This window comes from Leopardus geoffroyi, chromosome A1 (assembly GCF_018350155.1).
Source record: "Leopardus geoffroyi isolate Oge1 chromosome A1, O.geoffroyi_Oge1_pat1.0, whole genome shotgun sequence".
In the NCBI taxonomy this organism is placed as follows: domain Eukaryota; kingdom Metazoa; phylum Chordata; class Mammalia; order Carnivora; family Felidae; genus Leopardus; species Leopardus geoffroyi.
In genome coordinates this window covers 226,854,299-226,875,180 of record NC_059326.1, presented here as the reverse complement: position 1 = coordinate 226,875,180, position 20,882 = coordinate 226,854,299, and the positions used below count along the sequence as shown (strand labels likewise).

The window sequence follows — 20,882 nt, the reverse complement described above, 5'->3', positions numbered from 1 at the left end:
GTAGAAGGCATGGTCCGGTTCTGAAATCACAAAACTCAAAAGCTGCTCATTCCTGTTTTCTCTAGGCAAAGGCAGCTCAAGCATCTCATCCGACGTGAGTTCAAGTACAGATCACACGCCGACCCAAGCCCAGAAGAATGTGGCTACCAGTGAAGGTAGGCATCTGGTCTTCATTATCTCTCTCCCTGTGTTCACAGTGCTGGCTATTTTTGGAAGAGAAATAAAATGTGTGAGTCTCAGTTCTGTTCTACCGAGTGGGAGCATATGAGATTCTTAAAAATGAGAAGGCGGAGGGTTTGTCGAGTTTCTTTTTTGCTGCTTTGCTGCTGCTGCCTGATAAAGGGGTTTCGATAGGATTTAAGTGTCTCAATTCTAAGGCAGTGCTGTTATTTTGTGAATATATAATAGGTTCACTTTGGGCGAGCCTCCGTGACGTTATAGATCCTGTTTTTCAGCGTGGAAAACACTAGGATTGTCAAATTCTTGTGCTGTAGTTGAAAGTTCCTGGAAAAGCTTTCAAAATAGGCACACTCGGAATTCAGGATTTTGGCAACGGAAAGTCACGATCGTGTGATTTGTAGAATTTGAACTAACCAATATTTGGAAGTAGGAAAAGAGATTTGTTTGATTACGTAAAGAATAAGTGGAAAGTCCTGCCTCTCAGGACAAAGATTCGTTCCACTGATGGTCTTGATACAGAATTTCACTATATGTAGTAACAGATGTTGGAATTAATTGCTTTGCGTAGTCCGGAAGCTTTTGTGTCATTACTTGGGTGTGGAAATGACTGTTCCTGTGGTAGTTAGTTAGTGGCTGGTTGACTCAGTTATGGAATTAGTTGTTTTTATTTTAATGTGAAACACAATTAAGTGAGGTTTTTTTTTTTTTTTTTTTTCTGAAGAAGAGTTCTTTCTAAATTAATTGTTGAACGCAGGTCCAGTGTAAGACATCTGTGCGGTGTCGGCTGATTTTCATAACAGGGTGTGCAGCCTGCTTCCTTGAAGTGTGCGGGGTGTGCGGGAGTACATTTCCAGGCTTTGTTTGGAGGCTTCATTTAAGCTGCTTGCAATATTGGGAAGCATACCCTTGACCTGATGTTGGTTGCTCCTGTATGACAGTGTGTGCATGAACGATGATGGCTGGTCTCTGCTGGGCGTGTCTCCTCTTTGGGTATTCTTTGACTTGCTGTCTTTCAAATGGCTGACGTATAAAGAGATTTTATAACGGGTTATATTCCCTGGTGTTTAAATGCCTTAGCATTGTTTTACCAACATGGTAAGGCGAACAGAGTGGGGTGTTCTTCTCAGAGCAGCGAAGCACCAGGTAGAAATCCAATTTTAATTTTCTGCCTGTTAATTCAAATACGAGCATTAGGTCATTCTTGAAATTCAATTAAGGTAATGGGCAAGTCAAGTAAATTGATTCTAGACACTTGCTTTTGAGGCCTCCGTTCTTAGGAGCCCGAGTGGAAATCACTTCAACATAACTGATTTACGGTCTTGTGTAATCAAAAATGTACGTTTTTGTAAGGTGATCACTTCTTTCCATCGTGATTACAGTTAATTTTGTCATAGTCATAGTTTGGCTGATTTGAGTGGCTGTGAAAATAGAAAGTTAAGACTCTACGTTGATAATCCCTGTGTGTTTCTGTCTCCAGATTTAAGTTCTCGTATTACTCTTTTCTCTTTTCAAAAATGGAAAATACAAAACTGTATGGACATTGGTGAAAGGGTTGGGGGAAGGGACTGTGGGGCTTCATGCATTAAAAATGTCTGCTTTTTATGCTTCAAAAAAACCCCCGACTCCACAGGGATTTAAAATTTTCATTTTATTCTGCCTTTTCCTTAGGAAGATTCTTTTGATGCAGGCCCAGCCAGTGTTTTATATATTTTTGTCACAATGCATTTTCTACCATTCTGAGAGTAAATTCAGGAGAAAAATGGGAAAATTCAATGTTCAGGTGAAATCAGTTTTAGCAATGGAGCTAAATTAATAGCACTCTTTTTTCCAGCTCTTAAGTGGCTGGACCCCATCCCTATGAGAGATGCTGTCCATTTTTTTTGCATGTCTGCAAAATTAAGTGTTTTTTAGTATTTCTATGTATGAATCCATTTTGCTACTGTTTTTTAATCAATGAAACAAAAACGTATCTTAAAATGAATTCGGCATGGGTATGTATCATTTACAATTAAAATGCATCGTAGGGAGGCTTGCTGCAGAATGGTCTCACTATCAGCCTGGTTTTTCAAGATGGGAGCACGACAGTAATGCTAATTTTCTCAAAGCGCGGGTGACAGAATCCAGATCCACCTCTCAGGATTAGGGTGTCACCTTCTGTGACCTCCAGAGTGGATTTCGCCAGTCGTACACATGTTTGCTCCTACTAGAAAGCACCTGGTGACCACGGTGTGCGGTGTGCTGGCAAAGAGACAGAGACAGGACGCCAGTGTCTTACATGTGCCACAGAGGAGCCAGTTAAAAAATGCTTCTCTGCTTCTCTTCCCACCGTTTCGAGAACTGTGTTTAACCTGTCTTGTTAATATTGGGTGAGTGGTGTAACTGGCTTTCCAGAAGCGGTTTGACTATCGTCATTTTCTCCCACGGTTGATCCTCTTAAGGTTGTTTGCCCTCTGAATTTCCCGATATCCTCTTCAAGAAACACAGGCAGGATCATCAGTTTCAAGGTCTGAGTGATAGCGATTTATAAAAATGGGGTATGTGGTGAAGGACCGTATTCAGTTTTCCTGCAGCCTTTGAAAGCCGTGGCCATACCGGTAATAGCTGGGTTGGAAGCCTTTTGGAGCAGAGCTGGACCTTTCCCTGTTGGGCTGGATGGGGAAGGTATCACGTCAATTTCCCGGCCAGCGTGGAGCGTGTGCACGCACAGGCGCCTGTGTGCCCAGCCTCCACCGGACGGCGGACGGCAGAGTCATCGTCTCCTACTGGGAAGCGTGTAGGTAACCCATGCGATGCCTGTTGGCACATGAACTGAGGACATGGGAGCTGAGGAGAGGGAAGGACACTCACATAACGTGTGCTTCCCTGGGGCTGGTGGTAGAGATGGTCACTGACTGTGACAGACACGAGGGACTTACTAGGGAGATGACAGGGTTCTAAAATTGGATCGTGGTGCAAGTTGCACAAGACGGTACATTACTAAAAGTCCCTGAAGCATACACATGACAGGGGAGTTGGGAGTTGTGGCTTCTGCGTGACCTGAAGACTGCCATCTAAATCATCACGAACTATTCTTTGAAAAATGCTGCCTCCCACCTCTGGGAAGAAGTCCGGAACAGGGCTGAGAAGACCCCTTAGGAGCATGGGTCTTGGCCATCCAAAGTGCAGGGCTGCTGGCCGAAAGCTTCTCCTGAGATGCTCTGGCCTTGGGGCCAGAACAGCCCCGAAAGCATCACGAGGAGTCCCTGGACGAGTAGTGTTCACAGCCCAGAGCGTGGTGTCTGGTCAGAGTGGACTCCTCAGAGAACATACTCTTCTGGAAAGTTCTGCAAGACATGAGAGATGATAGACCCACAAGTTTCTCAAAACCTTTTTTTTTTTAGCTTTGCCTGGAGAGTCTCTAACTTTAGCTTAGATTTATGTCTTGAGCCACCAAGCCTAATGGTTGAGACATCGGTCACATTTACCGACTCCAATCAGTGTAAGGACTTACGTCCTTGCGGTCTACCTGTTGTTCCCACTCATTTGCTTTGGGTCATAAGGCTCCTCTCCTATGCATGATGGGCACAGATGGTGATACAATTTGGTTTCAATCCAACAGACAGTGGTATTTTTCACCTAAGTGGTAGCCTTCCGTTCCAAAATCTCTTGCGAAAGCATCGTGCATTTTAATTTTGTGATTCTAAAGCCACACCCCTATTAAGGAATTGGCAGCCCGCAGTGCTTTTTCCTTGATAAATGGTATAGGCCTTCTTTAAAGCCCATTATATCTCATGTGACAGTTTAAGGTCCTGATTTCCTGACACTGTAGGGGGTTTGGGTTCAAGTGTAGAAAGCTGGAAACATTCCATTTTTCCCAACAAAATCTGCATTCCAGCTTCGTAAGCCGCAGCTTAATTCTTTCCAGTTGTGTTGCTATTCTTTCCCTTATACTTTTTTTCCCTCCCGTCTTTCTCATCCACGGGTGTTCTCTTTTGTACTGGAAGCAATGGCCTTTGACTTTCAGCTAGGAAAGCCACATCCAGCCCATGGCTGGACTTAGCACACATGGATCGTGGAGAAGCTTCCCAGGAATAGTAAGCTGAGCTGGGGCTTCTTTCTCAGAACAGGGTTATGGCTGCGTGGCTTTAATGACGGCCCCTCAACAACTCAGACATCTCTTGAGCTGGAGGAAGGTGACACAGTTTAGTTCAAAGGCCGAATGTAATTGGCTGAGGAAGAGACAGCTTCCTCCAGCTGCTCTCTAAAGATATTCAAGTTCAGATACTGAACTCACTGACAACACAATTTATAGGTGCGATGGCTTATAAATGTCGTTATCAAGCCAGCCAAATATGGAATCATAGGATGTTTAGAGCTACAAAGCTCTGGCAGTTTTCTGATCTAATACACTCGTTTTACAAAGAAATCCCTGCGGCACAGAGAAAGAAAGAGATTTGCTCAATATTACACACCTAATAAATTGTGGAGCAGGAGTTTGACCCAGGATTGTTTTGGTGAGAGATGGTCAAATCAGGAAAAAGCCTAACCTTTAAAAAAGTTGCTGCCTTCTAAGCGTGAAACTATTTAATTCTGTTTTGTGCGTCTCTTGTCCTCTACCTATCTCGAGCTGGTGGCAGAGCTGAGGCAGGCTGTTCAAAAGAGTTTGAGAAAGGTGGAGTTCACATAGACGGGTACTTCCAGTAGGAGGAGAGGACCTCCTTGAAGGGGTAAAAGGATCTCAAGCTACTTGTGTAGGTTGGCTTCTCACCTGGAGATGGAAACACTACCTTTAAGTTACTTCCTGGTTATAAAATAGCGTTTCAAAAAAAATTTACCTAATATCGTTTTGTGAAGTTGCCCGTTTAATTAACTCCCTGAAGGAAATTAATTAAAAAATTTTTTTTCAACGTTTATTTTTATTTTTTGGGACACAGAGAGACAGAGCATGAACGGGGGAGGGGCAGCGAGAGAGGGAGACACAGAATCGGAAACAGGCTCCAGGCTCTGAGCCATCAGCCCAGAGCCTGATGCGGGGCTCGAACTCCCGGACCGCGAGATCGTGACCTGGCTGAAGTCGGACGCTTAACCGACTGCGCCACCCAGGCGCCCCAGGAAATGAATTTTAAAATGTTTCTTTTGAGCTGTGCGTGAAATGAGTTGATATATCGATGATTTGTGGTGCTCTTCTTTCCACGGTACCTAAAATCACCAGTTTATTTTACAGTCATGGGTTAACATGTTTTCAGTGCCCAAATTAGACCAGTGCTAAGTGGAGTTAGTTTGAAAATGCCCAGGAATCTGGCTTTGTTTTATTCTCTTTGTCTTCCTTATATCATCTTCTTTCTACTTGAGTGTACTTCTCAAATGAAATTCACATGAGTCACTGAGAAAGAGAAAGATGATGCTTTTAATTCAAGGTAGATTCCATTTCCCTAAAAGCCTTTTTGCCCATCCAACAAATTCAGCAAACATTGTTGGGACACATTATTACTTCACGAGGAACAGCTGCCTTCATGCACATCATTATTCAACTGCTTCATTGTCACATCACTCTTGAGAATGGGATACAAAGGTTTTCATTTGGCAGATGACAACAGGGGGACTGGGAAGGGGTCAGTGTGGCCCAGAGTCATGGAAATTTAGTAAAAGACGAAGATGGTTATAAGCACTCGGTTCTGAATAAGATTTATTTTTAACGCTTGTTTTATAATTGTCATGTAGAATTACCAAGAATTTCATGCTGATCATTTTTATGAATTTATATCAAAATATGCTTTGAAAGTCCTCATGAGACATACCTTTTGAAATGCTAATCCACGATTGTGTCTAGATGGTCAATATTATACATGGAAACCCTTTTGTGGTCTGTGTGTCGTCTAGACATTTACTTTAAATGCTTGGTTGTTGAAAGCAAGAGTTAATATTCCAAGCTGTCTTTGTATTAAACTGTTGAAGGGTTAATTTGCAGGTTATCATAACTGTGTCCTTAACACACTGCATCAGACAGACATAGGGTTTGAAAGTGAGATTTAAATTAATCATGACATAGGATCTGTAGTGCATATAATGTAAAAGTACTGACTAGTCACGTTGCTTCTTGTTACTTTAAAAGTGAGCCATGTATCCCGCCTGGGTGGCTTGGTCGGTTAAGCGTCCGACTTCAGCTCAGGTCACGATCTCGCAGTCTGTGAGTTCGAGCCCCGGGTCGGGCTCTGTGCTGACAGCTCAGAGCCTGGAGCCTGTTTCAGATTCTGTGTCTCCCTCTCTCTCTGCCCCTCCCCTGTTCATGCTCTGTCTCTCTCTGTCTCAAAAATAAATAAATGTTAAAAAAATTAAAAAAAAATTGAGCCATGTAGTCCTTAATTGGAAATATACACAGGTGAAAGATACCAATCTTAGAGCATGTGCCTTGGAAGACTGGAATTATGCCTTGAAGCCGGCATAATCAAATGAAACTCCATCCATGACACAAGAGAAAATAAAGTAAAAACATATAATGCAGCAAGAGGAATAAAGAATAAAGAAGTAGAGAAAGAAAATGGCATAGAAAAAGTCTCTTTCAAAATAGTTCTAAAATGACATGTCTTCAAATTGGGAGGGTGGTTGGGGGACCTTACGGGAGGGAGAGATTCCAAAATGAGAAATGTGGTATTAGTAGCTTTTACTCCATGTATGAAGAAGGTGATGACTCATTATTATGAGGATTTGTTTTGCCTTTAAAAATTAAATTTCAGGGACGCCTGGGTGGCGCAGTCGGTTGAGCGTCCGACTTCAGCCAGGTCACGATCTCGCGGTCCGGGAGTTCGAGCCCCGCGTCAGGCTCTGGGCTGATGGCTCAGAGCCTGGAGCCTGTTTCCGATTCTGTGTCTCCCTCTCTCTCTGCCCCTCCCCCGTTCATGCTCTGTCTCTCTCTGTCCCAAAAAATAAATAAACGTTGAAAAAAAAAATTAAAAAAAAAATAGAAAAAAAATTAAATTTCAAACCTAACGATTCCTGAAAATTTCAGAATCATTTAGGTACACCTGACAGGGCTTTAGCTGTTGAAGTTTAACGTGTTTGGGTAATTAAATTAGCAACTCACTGTTTCATGACCAACTTTCCTCCATTGTTTAATAACTACTGCCTACTCGTAAGGTAGGTGACTTTTGAAAAACTGCAGCAATTACACTGAGTGATTTGAGCATATTATAGATTCAGTGTGCCCGATTTAATAAAGAAGTCAAATTTGCACTTGAGGATAAGTTTAAGCAGTGGAAAACTCATCAGCTTGGTATCCATCAAATTGTTATGTAAGCCTAAAAATGTACAATGAAATCCTAAATACCATCTCAGACTCAAGAACTAAGTTTAATTTCTTAAGGGAATCATCTTCCAAAATGAATCATCCAGAATGGCAAAAATGTCATTTAATAGTCTCAAAAGGAAATTAGGTTTCTCTGTGTGTGTGTGTATGTGTGTGTTTAAGGACATCTTAAAGTAATACTTAATTGAGACATCCAGAGTCTGCCAATGCCTTTATGTAGAGTTAGGAGAGGAAACATTAGATCTTTAGCATTCTAATCCCATGTGTGAAATTATTCTGTGTTTTTCTGTCACCTACATTCTGTCATTTGCAAAAAAACCCAAACCAAACAAAACTCAATACATAATTATATTAATACATAATACAAAACTCAAAACATAATGTTTCAGTCATAGACATTCTGGTTCATCTGAATACAACTAAGTGTATTTGCAATGACGGCTTGGATCGTATCTAAGTTCTCTTATCTGTAATCTCAGTTATTTAGTTCAATGGGAATTTATTAAAGGATGTAATCTAGGTTTCAATACATTTGTTTAGGCACTTAGGGGGAGAATTCAAAATGTGTGTCAGTCACAAGTTGATGGCACAGAGAATGATCCCTACCCTCGGATGTGTTTGCTTCTCCCTGAAGAATTTTCAAAACTAATTTTGGGTTTCATTTAAAGGATTCGGGTGGGGCATCTACCCTGCAGCTAATGAATTCCCTTCATTCTCGATTGCCTTAAACAGGCGTCTTCCAAAGTATTGCCGTTACGTCTTTGGCTCCTGGAGGAATTTGATTTTATGGCGAGACCCACTGCTGCCAGATCCGTAGCGATTACTGGTGGGATAAACACTGTGCATCAGTTCGATCGTAATTGGTGTAGGTGGTGTAGGATTGTGTCCTGAGAAGTGGCCTGAAACGTGCTGTCGTTGGGGAGGAAGGGAGAGAGGCATGGGTTGGAGTAACTGGGAAAGGTGTCATGGCAGCTGGGGATGTGGCTTCTCCTGCGTGGACAAGAAGATAGAAGGGTGGAGAGAAACATATCGCATAGCGTGTAACGCAGTTGGGAGTTGGAAAAAAGCCACCTGGGTTCACGTGGGGGAAAAATGGGGCTTTTTCTAAAGAGCCCCCTCCCTGACAACATTGAGTATGTTCCCAAAGTGCTTTGACTGTCCAGTCTTTCACTAAAATATTTATTTACGGGGTGGCTGCACATTCTTTGTACTAGGTTTTCAATGGATACCGTATAATTGGAAGTGTCAATGACAAGTAGGCCACCGTTCTATGACATTTTGTACCCACCACTTTTCTTTGGGCTCTTTGGAGGGTTTTACACTACAAGGCTGACTTCTGGGCTCATGTAAGGCAAAAAAGGGCATATAGAAGGGGGTGGGGACCAACATTTCAGAAAGAAACTCACCCGACATTGGAAATATTTGCCTTTCGCAGTCCTGTACACGGTCTGACCTTAAAGATCAGGTTAACACGTCTGTTTATTTCCTCTTTGACTAGGAAATAACTTCCTGAGGATAAACTAACTTCCTCAGGAAGTCCCAGGCTTCCCAAGGCTGTTAGGCTGATTAACAAGTAATGAAAGAAAAGCACTTTAGCTGTAAAGTGTGTTCCTTTATATCCTACATATTTATAAAACGTAGAAAATCCCCATTTTGGAGGGAATGATATACAAGTAGCTTAGGTATTGTTCGTGATCATTAAGAGGTGATTGAGGAATTGTTAGAAGGAGTGCGGTGTGTGGGAAGCAGATAGTAATATAGTTTCTAATTATAAATGTAACTAGGACACTTCGGCTTATCACCGCTGCCACCTTCCTAGGTGGGGCGGGCTGCCTGCTATCCCGAAGGAAACTTGTTCTTCCAAATAACTGTATGTGTTTGAACATGTGAATTTCCCGATGCGGGCTTCAGGAAACCAGATTTCCCTGCACGGTGGAGAGATTTTGAGCTGCAAAGGAAGGGGACACGGTGGGTATCTGGCAGATCAAAGAGGAGATGGATGGGAAGGAGGGATGGTGGGGCTTTGCCAAACTCACACAGTGCTCGGAGGGAGTGGATTTTCTATAGAAATCAGTGGAGGGCTGAATTGTGAGACTGGCCTTTCTTGTAGTCCCTTGACTTATGCAGATACGGCAAATGCCCACTGATGAAGAATCCATCTGTTAACACACCCTTACTATGATAATTTGTACACATTTAAGCATTCTATTATGCTTATATTCTGTTGTGGATAATGCTATTTTATATAACATATTTACTTACACAATTGATAATTAACTTTTCTCTTTTAAGTCCGATTATGAGCTCACATTGTTCCAATTATTAATAACTATTACTCTCTGCTTGATGTTTGATTTTTTTTTTTTTTTATAGCTTCTTCTATGGGAAACCTTTAAGCATCTCCTTTGTCCTTTCAGCACTGTCCTTCAGGCTGTAAGACCACCCTTGCTTTCTGGCCATGAGGAATGGTGCAGGCCCAGTTTTTGTTGTTGTTGTTCTTGCCTAAGGTACAGAATCAATCATGACCAATGCGTCTTTTGTTTTTAATGGCGAAAGACACTCAAGGTGTAAATCTGGGAGTAAAGCAAAGGGCTCCTCTGCTGTGGGCTCGCTTTTAATAAAGTTAGAACTGGAGAACATGTATTTTTAAGCTTCTAGTACACATCGATTTTATCAATTTATAATATTTTATGTTCTAAATTCCTGCACTGTGCTTAGGTCCTCATAGTATGAAATTTCATTTGCCACTAAGACTTTCTACTATTCAGCAGTCAAAGATATGACTTCTATTGGGCCCTCCCCATCAGATCTTCAAATATGCCCAGACCTGCCTGATCCATAGCAGTGACAAGTAATAGGCTCCATACAGCTCAATCAAGATATCCATCGCATGAGAGTTTTGTGTATGCTTTCAGTTGATAGCTCTATAGGGTCATCCCTACAATTGCGTGAACTCCTCTGAGGAAGGAATTGAGTTTTATCCCCCTTTGTGTGCTCCGTGGCTACCACAGAGACTTCCATACAATAAGTATTTGAGAAATGTTTATTAAATGAATGAGTGGGTTCTTATGCAGAATCTAAGAAGGCATAGCCCTCTTGATTAGTTTTTCCAACCGTAGTCATAAAGACCATGACGTCAAAAGCTGTGCAAATCCAAGGTAATTTTGAGAGGTACAGTTACTTTTTAGAAAAAAGAATAATGCCATTTCTTAGGAAAACTTGAGGCACATCATAGGAATGTTTACCATCCATTGGCTTTTAGTTGCCTTTTGTGTTAAGGAAACAAACAACTTCTTTAAGCAGAATAGACATTCCAGAAGGAGGATGAAACAGAAGATATTTCTGGTTTCTGTGTTTTCACTTGTTTCAACATTTTTAAACCAACAAACAGGCAAGGTTTGTTGTCTATTGAATATTAGCTCTATAAATAACCAGTTTCTATCAGGAAGTTTTTTAACATTTTAGTTCACCAAACGGGACAAACATAGAAATACAGAATTCTAGAGCTGTTCAGCCTCTGTACCGCAATTTCAAGGGCAGAGGAAAAATATTCTTTACCCCCTAACCAATTAAATTTTAGTAAATCCCTTTTTAATCTTTTTTAACCTTGATACGTTGAATTATTTCAATTCTTTACTCCCCGATATCTCAAGGTATCAAATTAGAGCCTGTGGTTTTTTAACTGATGAAATTGGAGAAGTAAGTTTCATTTTATTGGCACAGAATATGGCTAAATTGGCCAGTTAATAAATGTGTCCGGGTTTTTTTTGGGTGGGGGTGGGTTCACTGATTTGTTATAAAGAAATGTTAGGAAAAACATTCCTAAAGGAGAAAATAATATTGTTCTTTCCCTTTTTTAAAAGAATTATCCTAGAGCCAACCTTGACCTCAGATTATCTTCTGCAAGCTATATTCTATTTCACAGAAGGTGGGAAACTGTAAAGTTCATGTTTTGTTTAGCTGGGTTGGAACTGGTCAGTACAGAGATTAGGAAATTGTTTCATTCCAATTTCAGAGATTTAGAAAGAGCTAAATTCTGGTAATGGATATATTTGGAAAATGAAGTAGGCGGTTGAACTCTTCATTTAATATGAATGAGAGGGGGGAAAAAGCCGTGAGATAAAAATTTTGTCACTTTTTTTTACTCCCCATTTATGGGTGGCCTAAGTTGCTTAGCCTTAATTTTCTTCTCTGTAAACCAGTAATAATAACGTTCTCTACTTCAGTCTTGGTTATAAAGATGAGATTTAAAAATTATATGCAGTGTGAGTCCGTGTGCATATTAGCTGGTTTAGTGTCATCAGCTTACCCACAACCGCTATCTGTGGCTTCCATACCCTACCTTACTCAGGGACAGAAAGATGTTTGTTTTTTTGTTTTTTTTTTTTTTTTTTTTTTTTTTTTAATGTTTTTTTTCAACGTTTATTTATTTTTGGGACAGAGAGAGACAGAGCATGAACGGGGGAGGGGCAGAGAGAGAGGGAGACACAGAATTGGAAACAGGCTCCAGGCTCTGAGCCATCAGCCCAGAGCCCGACGCGGGGCTCGAACTCCCGGACCGCGAGATCGTGACTTGGCTGAAGTCGGACGCTTAACCGACTGCGCCACCCAGGCGCCCCAAGACAGAAAGATGTTTGTATGGAAAAATCACGCTTACATAAATTCAGCATAATTCTAAATAAGATTTTCATTTTGAAACGTGACCCAACTGTATTTTCTTTACCTGGAAGAATGAATCCAGCATCTATAAGTACCTGCCATATGTGGAGGTTGAATTCAACTCCATTACATGTATATGACAGTATGTATGTTGAATTACTTAGTATGTTGAACTCATCTGTTGAGTGAATACATGTACACATGAGGATATCCAGGAAAATTTTGGAAACGAGTAATGAGAGTAACATTTCCTTCGTGTCATGAAAATATATTAGACATTTACAAACATTTAAGAAGTGTGGTATGGTAGAGCTTGGTGTAATGGAACTGAGAGTTCAGGGTAGACTTAGTTATATAGGGGAATTTAAGGTATGATAAAGATGGCATTATAAATTAATAAAGGGGATAAGCCTTGTCAGTACATCCTAACAGGAAAATCAGCTTCTCATTTTAAAGAAAAGGAACACGGGCAACCTAATGTGTTCCTGATGCCAAAATAAATTCTGTATGGATGAAAGATTTAAGTGTTCAAATTAAACCTAGATGAATGGTTTTACGATCTCAAGGTAGAAGAACCTTTCAGAGCATGAAAACAGAAGTTGTCATAAAGCTAACGAAGGCCACCAGCACTTCCATGGGGTCGTACACGCTCTAGTGGGTAGAGAAAGATCTTTCCATTGTCAAATATGTTTGTCTTTTCATTAAGCAAAGTTCAACACAGGTCTCTTTTTTATTGCCGAACTTCTCGAAGCTGTTGATGTGTTAATGTATGTTGTTAATTTTCAGGTGGTATATTTTATTTCACAAGCTCACTCTTATCCTTATGACCGGGAAATGCGAATACTTGTCAATCAAGAGCGTTAAAATATGTGTGCACACTTTGATGTAAAAGTTTCACACTAGGAAATCACCTTAAAAGTCTGAATTTTTATTGTAGATATATGCTTCTTCATATTTGTGATGTAAAAATATTGGTAAAGTATTTCATTGAGTCATCTATATGTCAAAGATCTGTTTAGGTATCAAAAACAGCTTCACAAATAGTGTTTCATATGGGAAGCTATTTATGAAAAATGTATATTATAAAGCAGAATTTCCTATAGAATCCCACAAATAGGATTGCATTTGAAGAGGAAAAAAACTGAGGGGACATGTTTCCAGATGTTACGAATGGTTATCACTGAGTGATGGAATTATAGATTATTTTTATTTTGTGTTTTCCAATAGTGCGTAACTTCCCGTGTTGAAGAGGTAATTTTTAGAAAGTTCAAGTTGGTTCTTTTTTTTTCTTTTTTAAGAGCTGAAAATGTCTCTTTCACTAGTTTTTTTTTTTTTTTTGAACTTTGTTGAATGTGATATGACCAACAATTCAATAATTCCAATTTTCCACAACTGATTAAGATTTATGGATAAAAATTGACCTTGCTGTTTCTTATCACAGATACTCCAATATGCATTCAACACCGTTCTGTGCAGCAATTGCTTGCTTTCATGATGTTCTTTATAATCAATTTTAAAAGACTTTCCCATTCTTAAAACTTTTTTTAGTTGAATGTACTTCCAACACAATTTTTCTCTTCTCCCTACATTTATAGAATATGTTTCCAATACATGGCATATATTCCGATTCATTCTATATTCATTTACCAGGTGATATTTTCACTCATCAAAAATTACTGAGTGCCAGGTATTGTGCTTGGGGAATGTGGGGACTCCTTGGTGAGCCAGACACCGAGGCTCTCATCTTGTGAAGACACAGATATTATAGAAACATAAAAATAGGGGCGCCTGGGTGGCGCAGTCGGTTAAGCGTCCGACTTCAGCCAGGTCACGATCTCGCGGTCCGTGAGTTCGAGCCCCGCGTCGGGCTCTGGGCTGATGGCTCAGAGCCTGGAGCCTGTTTCCGATTCTGTGTCTCCCTCTCTCTCTGCCCCTCCCCCGTTCATGCTCTGTCTCTCTCTGTCCCAAAAATAAATAAACGTTGAAAAAAAAAAAAAGAAACATAAAAATAAATAACGTTCTAAGAATGCATTATTCAGTACATGCGTAGAAATGAAAATTGAAGCTGAGGTCTGAAGATGAACGGGAATTAGCAAGGTAAATATCTGGGTGAACATTTATATGTCAGGAGGCATGATGGTGGGGAGAGTGGAATCCTCATCTATTATTGTATAACAAATTACTCGACAACAATGAATTAATTTCCTGTTGCTGCTATAACAAATTACCAGTAATGTAGACGCTTCATGTAACACGAATCTATTATCTTACAGTTCCGAAGGTCGGAAGCGTTAAAATAAGTCTCCGAGGACTAAATATGCGGTGTTGGCAGGGCCGTGTTTCTTCTGGAGGCTCTAGGGGGAATCCATTCTTTACTTTTTCCGTCTTGGTTCATGGTCTCTTCATCATCAAAGCCAAAACCATAACATTTTCAAATCTGTCTCTCTGACTCATCCTTCTGCTTCCCTCTTGTAAGGCTTACTTTGGGCCCACCCAGATATTTCAGGATCTCAAGATCTTTAACTTCATCCATCTCAAGATCCATCTCAAGATCTTTAACGCAATCCCATCTGCAAAGTGCCTTTTAACCATGGAGTCACAGGTCCAAGTTTCTGGGGGTTAGAACATGGACATCTTTGGGGAAGCCACTTTTCTGCCTTTGATGTTTTACTTACTTAAAACAATCACCATTTTATTATATCTCACAATTTTTTTTTTTCCAAAGAGAAATTTGGGTAGGGGTTGGCTATAATTCTTCTGCTCCATATGGCGTGGTTTGAGGTCAGTGGTGGTATTCTGCTGGTGGAGAGGCTGGTCTAGAAGGTCAACACGGTGTGCCTGCCCCTTGCCGACAAGGGCTGGACTGTCGATGGGAGAGCCTACAGGTGGCCTTTTTGGCAGGACAGTTTCAGGGTAACTGGACCCCTTACATGGTTCCTCAGGGTTCTAGAAAGAGGTTTTCAAGAGACCAGAAGCGGAAGCTGCCAGTTTCTTGAGGCTTGGGTTCGGAAATTAGCATGGAATAATGTATTATTGTATTAGTCACACCATCGCAGAACCACTCACATTTGAGGTGGGGAGCATGGATGTCACCATTTCACGTGCGAATGTTGGTGTAGATGCAGCTATTTGTAATCAATAGGGAAGATGGGTAGTGGGGGAGGAGTCCATGGAGAGGGATGAATGTGTGGGAAAGCCCTGGACCTGGAGGGAGCTTAGGGCTTCTCTGAACCAAGGCTTGTGTGTATTTGCATCATAATGACAGAGGAGAGATGATGCAGGTGGGGCCGTTAGGCAGGGCCAGTTTTTCTAGGGCCTTCTAGACCACATACATGTTATGGGTTTATCGTAAGAGTATGGAGGAGCCCCTGAGGACTTTGAGCAGGGACAGATCCGCTGTGGCTCCTGTGTGACCCTGACAGTGGACAGTGAGGGAAGCCCATGAGAAGTCAGTTGTGTGTAGGGTCAGAAATAACAGTACTTGGGACTCGTAGGGTTCAGGCTCATTTTCTGCCACACTTTTCTAGTAGCTTATGATAGAGGAGTGATAAAAGGAGGTCAGGGATAGTCTGTGAATTGTGTCTATCTCACGGTCATGCAGAAATCGAGAGTGATTAAGGTCCTTCCAACAAGTTGATGTGCTGTAGCATCCACAGGGGGTGAGCACGGGCTAGTATTTTGTGTGTCTGTTGTTGTTTTTTTTTTTAACTTTTATTTTTCCCTCCATTTCTGTTGCATTTTAGCATTCGTGTGAATTGGAAATTTGAAAAAACTGGTCTTTTCCAGCTCATAGATTGAGAAGCACCCTGCCTAGATTCCTAGAACACAGCGTCTCACCTTAGCACGTATTACGCGTGCGCCTCTTGGGGGCCCTGGGCTCTCCTCATGGAAGAGAAACACCCACCACCACACGTGCTGGATTTCGTAGGCTGAATGGGAGCAACTGCTTTGCTCTTGTAATCTGCGACTGCTGAGAACCGGGGTATAGCAATTTTACAAGAGTCCGCTAAAGGCCCCGATAATGGCTGCTCTCCTGTAACATCTTGTCAGTAGTTATTTGTCATCCCTGCATTTTATAATTAAGTGCTCTCTGGTTGCGTTAGCCATGGAAGATTTCTTGCTCACAGTGACAGGGGCCAATTTGTGGTTGGCAAATGTTAGAAAAAATAGATTCAAACAAGGAATCATTTAAAAATTAATATGTAGGCTGTAAATGTTTTCTTTAACTCAAACCATGTCCGTTCGTTTCCGAGTCTTTTGAAGTTCGGTTCAAAACCTTCTGTTTGACTGTTTGGCTACTGATTGGAATCGTTGCAGTACAGCCTTTATGATTTTCGGTTCCGTTGCTTTTACGTTTGGTAGAATGAAAGATGCTTTTAGCTTCTCAAATGTAAGAGATCAGATAGAAAGAATTGGGAGAAATACAATAGAAGTCATAGAATCAGAGAGCCACAGATTTTAAGTTAGAAGTGGTGCGTTTTCATTATGGTAAAAGGAGAAAGAAGCAGAAGTGGTTCATTTTTGCAAGTATTGAATGCACGGATGATGCAGCCTTCTATCTTGGCAGAGAGAAGAGATGTATGTGTGAATGCTCTCTCAGCTCCTCAAACGTTCTGATTCTCATTTTGCTAATAAAAGAACATCTGATAAATGTAGGTACTCCTTACTGAAGGTTTTACATTTCAGAAATTAGAAAAAATAACGATGGGAAAGCTTGTAAAATAAAAAAAAAATTAAAAATGAAACTCGGACTGTGTAATGGACACCATCTCCTGTGAGCAGAAATCGGAACCAGTGTGAAGGGGTCTCTTAGGAGCTCAGATTCCAAAGCCCGTATCAAAGGGATAAAGACGGGCGCAGCAATCAAGGGGAAAGTAGTATCAGATCTTCAGGAGCGGCATCCGTACGTAAGGGGAGCATTGCAAACGAGCCGGGATGGAGAAAAATGAAAAAGCAGAAAACTGCACAAAGGCATGTTATTTAAAGTTATGAAAGAAGGCGAAGCTGGAAGCATGCCAAAGAAAGCATAAGGCCGTGATAGACGACAGTGTCACTTAACAGCTGACCTAGGGAAAGCAGAGCGACAGGAATGCTGGAACCAATTTTTTCAGGAGGAAGGAGCATGTCTTCAGAAATACTGAAGGGCATAAACGAGAATAGCGGGTGACCACTCTCAGTGCTTCTTGTGTGCCAGGCGTGGTTCTAAGTGCGTTGCATGCTTGAACTCATTTAACTGTGGCACTGATGAGGCAGGTGCTATTATTATTGCCACCGTTTTAGAAGCAGGAGGCTGGGAGCATTCGTAATTGGTTCAGAATGACGCGCCTTTGAAGTGCCTTGAACCGAAGCATCTTTCTCTGGACTCTCTTCTTCTGAGCAGCGCTGTACGATTTGAAATCGCAGCCCGCACACGGTGACGTGTATTAAAAAGAAATCTTTAAAGCGAGTACAGGTCAACGAGACTGAACCAGTCACAACACCAAGGACTGAAGGACTGGAGATAAACCAACGCTCTTTGAAAATGGAGAACAGTGTAAACGAGGATCCTGCTACCATAGCTGGTTAAGTCGGCTTCATTCATTCAGCTAACCCAGTTTACCACCAGCTCCGCGAAGTCACTGTGCAGTGTCAAGGTGTTAAGGATAAGACGACGCAGTAGATCTGCACAAGTCGATCCTTGCCCTCCAGAAGTGCGATCTATGGCATGGACCAACAGATGAAGGCGAACTGTAATTCTGTTTGATGCATCACTTAAAAAGCACAGGGGGCCCAGAGGAAGCATGAGGAAGCAGATCTAGGGGAGGCTTCACAGAAGAACTCATGTTTGATCCAGGCTTTGCATGATGAGGGAGAGTCAGCCAGCGGGAAGTGGAAGGAAGTGTCTACTCAAAGTGGGATCCAGCATCAGCAGCATCGCATCTCCCGGAACTTGTTGGAGATGCAGCATTTCAGTCCCCCCCCTCCCTCCCTGCCCCGGACCTGCCAGATCTGCACTTGAACAAGTTATCCGGGTGATGCACGTGTACCCTGAAGTTTAGAAAGCCTTGTTGCGGAGTGAGTGTGTAATTTCAGCGTTGCACGTCCTGAGTCGGTGGTGCGTTCGGGGGAACGCCGTGTTTCCCAAGTCGGGCTGACTTCAGACTGTCCCGAGGGCAAGGAGGACCTGTTGCAAAACCCCAGAGGTTTGGCAGGTGGTTTGTATACCTGGCCCTTGTAAGTCATCAGTCTGCACATCATAGTTTCCTGTTCATAGTTTCCAGAAACAGCATTTCTACAGTGTTTGTAGAAAGTGATATTCCAACATTTTGTGATACTAGGAAATAGATTTAAAATAAAACAATCTTCAGGGGGCGCTGGGTGGCTCAGTCGGTTGAGCATCTGCCTCTTGATTTCTGCTAAGGTCATGATCTCATGGTTCATGGGATTGAGCCCCATGTTGGGCTCTATGCTGACAGTGCAGAGCCTACTCGAGATTCTCTCTCTCCCTCTCTCTTTGCCCCCTCCCCCACTCACATTCTCTCTCTCTCTCTCTCTCTCTCTCTCTCTCTAAATAAATAAATAAATAAACTTAAAAAAATCCTCTGGTACTATACTTCACACTTAAAATATAATCAGAGCTGTGCAAACCCGAGTTTGACTTCCATGCCTGGTCTGGATTTCCCTGGCAGAATCGGAAAATGACCTTTCAGTGAGATGTTCTTGGTAAGGAGTGTTATTTTGTGTTTGGATCGTACAGGATCTCTCATGTCTCGAGAAACATTCTGATGAATAATTTTTGAGGAAAGCTTGTATTGTTTTCCCCAATTTCCAAATAGGGGAATTTATTTGGCTCTTTGAGTCCAGAAATGTCTTTAGCACTGAGCTGGGCCTTCAGACTCAGAGAGTCCTGGCCTCGGAATTGGGCTCCGTGATTTATTGGACCTGTACATAGCTCTGTCTCTCATTGCAAAAAATGAAGGTAAAAATGCTTATCTCGTAAGTTCTTGGAAGCGTCAGAATATAATCTATATAAAGATTGCTAAATCACTGCCTGGAATATGGAAAATGCTTAATGAGCAGTTGCCACTACCCATAATAATTTACAGAATCGTGTCTGTCGAAGTAGACCAAGGCTGTAAATAGTCCCATACAGAAGCTGGGAGTGGAGGAAAGACAGTGGTTACTGCCTTGGTGAATTCTGATGTTCTTGAAGCCTCTGCCCAGCTGGATAGTGCTGGCTACACCCCCTGCCGAGGGCCAGAGAAGCACTGTGTCCTAACTGAGGCCCCAGGACCTTATCCTAGCATGTTTAGAAAAAGGCTGATTTTCCTTGAATTGCATCTGATGGCATCATAAGGAACTTTTGTGGTTTAGTGTTTGTCTAGAGTGGTTAGAGAATTGGTGTTGCATCAGTCTATATTCGTTTTCTGGGGCTGCCATAACAAAGTACCACCACCTCGGTGGCTGAAAGCAAAAGGCATCCGTGCTGTCACAGGCCTGAAGTTTAGAAGTCAGAAATCAAGGTTTCATTCCCTCTGAAACCTCAGGGAAGAATCCTCCCTGGCTCTTTGGTGTTCCTTGGCCACAACCTGCCTCTTCATCACGTGGCCTTCTTCTTGTAGGTCTGTGTCTCTCCTCTTCCGTAAGGATTGGGGGCCCCCACCCCACTTCAATATGATCTCATCTTAGCCACTTACATCTTCAAGGACCCTGTCTCCAAATAAGGTCACATTCCTAAGTAACGGGGCCTGGGACTTCAACACGTCTTTTTGGTGGACACGGTTCAACCCATGACAGAATCCCTGGGGCTAGTCGGCTGCCTTCCCTGTCCTCAGTCTCAAACCCTGACACCGGGCCAAGGGGGGCCTAGGTCGCTTATTTGACCAGCCGTGTGCCGCCTCTCACACGCTAGAGCTGGAACAGTCAGGGCGAGGCTGCTGAGGCTCGCACGGCTGGCACTGGCTGAGGCCCTGCGGCCAGAGCTGGCTAATACGGTTCAAGCCACGTGAGGCAAACCCCCACAGAGCCACCACATTCTCCAGGTATCACTTTCTTTCTGGAAATCTGTCATCTGTGTCTCTTGGTTCCCAGCAAATGCACGGTATGCTTGTGTTCTAGGGACGTCTTGAGGTGGGCTAGTTCCCCCAAACCTTTCCGTGGGACTGAGAGCTGAGGACCGTGCATGGCCACGCTGGAGCAAGGTGCATTCACGGTAGAGGGTGCGTGCGGGACAGAGTCCTGCCCACCTGGTTCCTCCTTCCACACCCAGTAGTCCGTTAATTCTCCTCTCCTGTCTCCTCTGACTGGGAGCGTGAGAGACAGAGAGGCAGGGACTTTTGGTTGCATGGAAATTCCTTCACAGGGAAGCAGAAGGCGTAGAAGGAAGGGTCTCTCCTGAGTCATCGCCGCTATCTTGGTTGTGGGGGTTAACGTCACATACAGAGTGCCCAGACGTTTGGTTCTACGTGAGTCTGTGCCTGTGAGGGTGTTTCTGGGTGAGATGAACGTTTGTGTCAGTGGACCCGGTAAAACAAATGGCCCTCTCCAGTGTGGGTGGGCCTCACCCAATCCATTAAAGGCCCGAATAGAAGAAGGGGCTGAGTGACAAAGGATTCTCTCAGTGCCTGACTGTCTTTGAGCTGGGGCACCAGTCTCCTCCTGCCTTTGGACAAGGGCTCAGACTTGGGATTTGGAGCGTCAGCTTTCCTGGTCCTCGTACTGGAACCACAGCGCTGCCCTCCTGGGTCTCCAGCTTGCTGACTGCAGATCTGGGGATTTCTCA

At 42.6% G+C, this 20,882-nt stretch overlaps 1 protein-coding gene across 1 annotated transcript in view; it reads left to right on the top strand.

The window, feature by feature from the left end:
- The window catches only part of FBXL7 (F-box and leucine rich repeat protein 7), a 397,177-nt gene that overhangs the window by 104,417 nt on the left and 271,878 nt on the right, over window positions 1-20,882 (top strand). Inside the window, exon 2 of the mRNA XM_045441663.1 lies at window positions 66-155. Within this exon, the coding sequence (XP_045297619.1) occupies window positions 66-155 (90 nt within the window). The remainder of the gene's footprint in view (window positions 1-65; window positions 156-20,882) is intronic.